Source organism: Cynoglossus semilaevis, chromosome 5 (genome assembly GCF_000523025.1).
Source record: "Cynoglossus semilaevis isolate Cse_v1.0 chromosome 5, Cse_v1.0, whole genome shotgun sequence".
Taxonomy (NCBI): domain Eukaryota; kingdom Metazoa; phylum Chordata; class Actinopteri; order Pleuronectiformes; family Cynoglossidae; genus Cynoglossus; species Cynoglossus semilaevis.
In genome coordinates, this window is record NC_024311.1 from 6972872 (window position 1) to 6976011 (window position 3140).

At 50.0% G+C, this 3140-nt stretch overlaps 1 protein-coding gene across 1 annotated transcript; it reads left to right on the plus strand.

Moving 5' to 3' along the window:
• Positions 1-351: 351 nt before the first annotated feature.
• On the plus strand, positions 352-2600 carry ctxn2 (cortexin 2). The gene is made up of 2 exons (XM_008310187.3): positions 352-942; positions 1807-2600. Exon 2 carries the CDS (start codon positions 1876-1878, stop codon positions 2119-2121), a length of 246 nt encoding a protein of 81 aa, XP_008308409.1. The 5' UTR covers positions 352-942; positions 1807-1875; the 3' UTR covers positions 2122-2600.
• Positions 2601-3140: the final 540 nt, after the last annotated feature.

Below are 3140 nucleotides of genomic sequence, written 5' to 3' on the forward strand. Positions count from 1 at the left end.
ACTGGCTGAAGCTAGGCTAAACTACAGGCTTGAAGGAGAGCGGCGAAGTCTGGACTTCAACACAGATACAGTTTTCACCTGGACTGTGCTGTAGGTGACGCCAGAAAAAGAAACAAGATAATATATAAAACATGCTGTTGTCTTTGTGGATTTTTTATATTTTATATGTTATACATATTTATAATTCATATGTATGTATATATACACATAGATACATATATAAAAATATATGTATATATGTGTGTATATATACTGTATATATGTGTTGTTTATACTTATATGTATATATATGTGGACAGGTGCAGTAATATGGCTGTATAAAGTACATTAAACCTTTACTGGCCAGGAGCAGTGAGAGGCAGCATTTCTCCTCCGAGTTTAACCGTGTTGATCCCGTAACATTTTTGGTGGAGTCATTTCAGGCAGATCCACTCTCTGCCTCGTCTTGAAGTGGATTGAGGGGAAGGGGCGAAAAAGGGGGGGAGGAGGCGTAGCGTGTGTGTTTATGCCACTGCTGCATCTGTAACGGTGTCGTGGGGGAGTGGGTGGAGGGCAGCGTTGTGAATGAGTGAGGCAGCAGAGCAGCTGAGTGAGACTAACAAGTGGTTGCCATGCAGCAGGAGCAAGCGTGCGTGCTCCTGGAGGGAGAGACAGAGAAACAGAATGATAATGAGTAGGAGGCAGCGGGTGAGGGAGCATGAGGAGAGGAGACGTCTCTGTGAGAGGAGACACATCCCAGCAGCTGGATCCAGCTCTCACCCCTGTGTCTGTGCCTCTCTCCTCCGCTCCTCTCCTCATCTCTAGGTCTGGTCTGGACCACAGCCTGTGTCTGTGATCTGGTGGGTGATGACATAATGGACATCCGTCTGAGGGCTTCAGGACGGAGGAGGTGCTGGACACACACCGCAGCAACAGGTCTGTGAGGACGGCGGGACGATGACGGTGAGGAACCTGCTTTGATTTTTTTTTTTTTTTTTTCAAACGGACGGATGTGCTGGAAAATCTGTCATTGCAGTCTGCCCCCCCCCACTCCCCTTCCCTCACACACACACACACACCGTACACACTTGTGCGGTGCCCTCTTTATCATTCTTTCTACTCCCTCGTCTGTCTTCCAATCCTCTTTTTGTCTGCATGCGTCCTTGCTCCTCATCTCCTCCCTCCTTCCTCCTCCTGCTCCTCTCTCTACAGCCACCTGCTGCTCAGGTTCTTTCCAACAGTCCAGCAGCTAACAGTGGACTTTCCACTTGTGTCGCACCCCCCAAACCCCCACCCCCTCAGAAAAGCATTGTAATCTGCTGATCCCAGTTCGACTGGCGTCTGCTCTCAGTCAACAGGTGTTAACGTAGCCGTCCCTCAGAGCTCAGCAGTGTTTTGGTGATGTGGTTTGTACGACCGCCGTGTCGGTGTTTGACAGCAGGCTTTGCACTGCGACACAACGTAACCCTCACAAGACCTGAAGGAATGCAGTCACCGGCTGCCGGTTTCAGTCCTGCATTTTCCTGCAGTCTTCCTCAGTCTCCTGTTCATCTTTAATCTCTCTAAAAAAAAAAACCCAAAACAAAGCAGAGCGAAGCGAGAGAGAAAGGGAGAGAGGGGGAGAGAGGGAGAGATCAAAGTCTCCAGAGGACATCTCTGTGATGATACTATTTATAGTCCGACGTTCCTCAGCCTGATGTGTATTTTCTTAACTTCCCTCAGTTCAACTTAACCTAAGTAGGAAAATGAAGTGTGTTCATATTCGAATGCTTTAATCTGATTGGCCCATCTCTGCTCACACGGAGGCGTCCTGTAATCCTTGCACAGGTAACATGCAGGCTGCTGGACCTCTGACCCTCCTGAAGGAAAGATGAGGCGCCCAGATGCCGGTCTACCATGTTTAGCGTCCACTACAACCACTCCCTTACTGCCATGAGCGGAAACGACATGATGGCGCACTCTCTGACTCTGGAGCAGAAGACGACGTTTGCCTTCGTGGGGATGCTGCTGGTGATCCTGGGGCTGCTGATAGTCCGCTGTTTCCGGATCCTGCTGGACCCCTACAGCAGCATGCCCTCCTCCAACTGGGCCGACGGCATCGAAGGACTGGAGAAGGGAACGTTTGAATACGCCCTGACTTAACACAGTACCACATACACACACACACACACACACACACACACATCCACAGACGCCCCCGGTCAAAGGAGGTGCCTACTGGAACACACACACAACGGACGCACAAAACAATGCTTACACCAACGCAAACGCACACGAACCACAGCCCCTCATGATCATTGCACACCAGACGGAGCGACCGTCCAGACGGAGCGACCGTCCGGACGTCTGTGTTGATGGTGTCTGGTGTTTTCCATTGTTGTTTTCCTGTTCGACCTCTGGCTGGTGTTGGTGGGACAGACCGGAGAGTGACGGTGCAGTGACATTACTCCATCCTGTCTGAAGACTCAGGGACATGAATCCTCGTGAAGCGTGATTTCAGAAGGAGAAACAGTTCGACTTCACCTTTGCACAGAAAAAAACCTGCTCTGCACAAGAATGTACCAGTGGTGTGTGCTTTCATACAGGGTATAACGTTCATCTCGTACTTTGTGGACTTACCCAGAATACAGTCTGTCGATGAGGGCGTTGGAGAGGGACGCCGCCGCTGCTGCGGTGCGGTGCGTGTCATGGCGGCGGGTTCCCTCTGTGTTGTCTTGTCTTGTTTTGACATCATGCTGTGAAAGGACAAACTATGGACAAACTGTGAATTACACTGAATGAGGCGTTACTGTTTTTAAACGATGCAAAATCAGCTCTTATTTTGAAAGGGTCTGTACAGCTGCCGAACATGAACGACGACTCCATGATGTCTGTGTGTCACGTGTTCAGGTCGATGCCTGACACGTGGTGAAATGGTTGTTGCTTTGTTTAGCCAAAGAAGTGTAGAACGAGGACAGGAGAACAGCAGGAACGTCTCTCTCTCTCTGTCAGTGCTGCTAGTTTTCCCAAGGAAAAAAAAACGCTTCAGACAGAAAGGTCACATGGGAGCGGGTTGTCTGTTCACGCTGCACACGGACGCCGTGTCTCCTCGGTCATCCATATCCATCCTCACCTGTTTACTTCCGCTCAGAAACGGGACGAAGCGGAGACTCTGTGACGTT

Excerpts from the sequence above, each read along its gene's own strand:
- ctxn2 (XM_008310187.3), top strand. The coding sequence starts at position 1,876 with ATGTTTAGCGTCCACTACAACCACTCCCTTACTGCCATGAGCGGAAAC.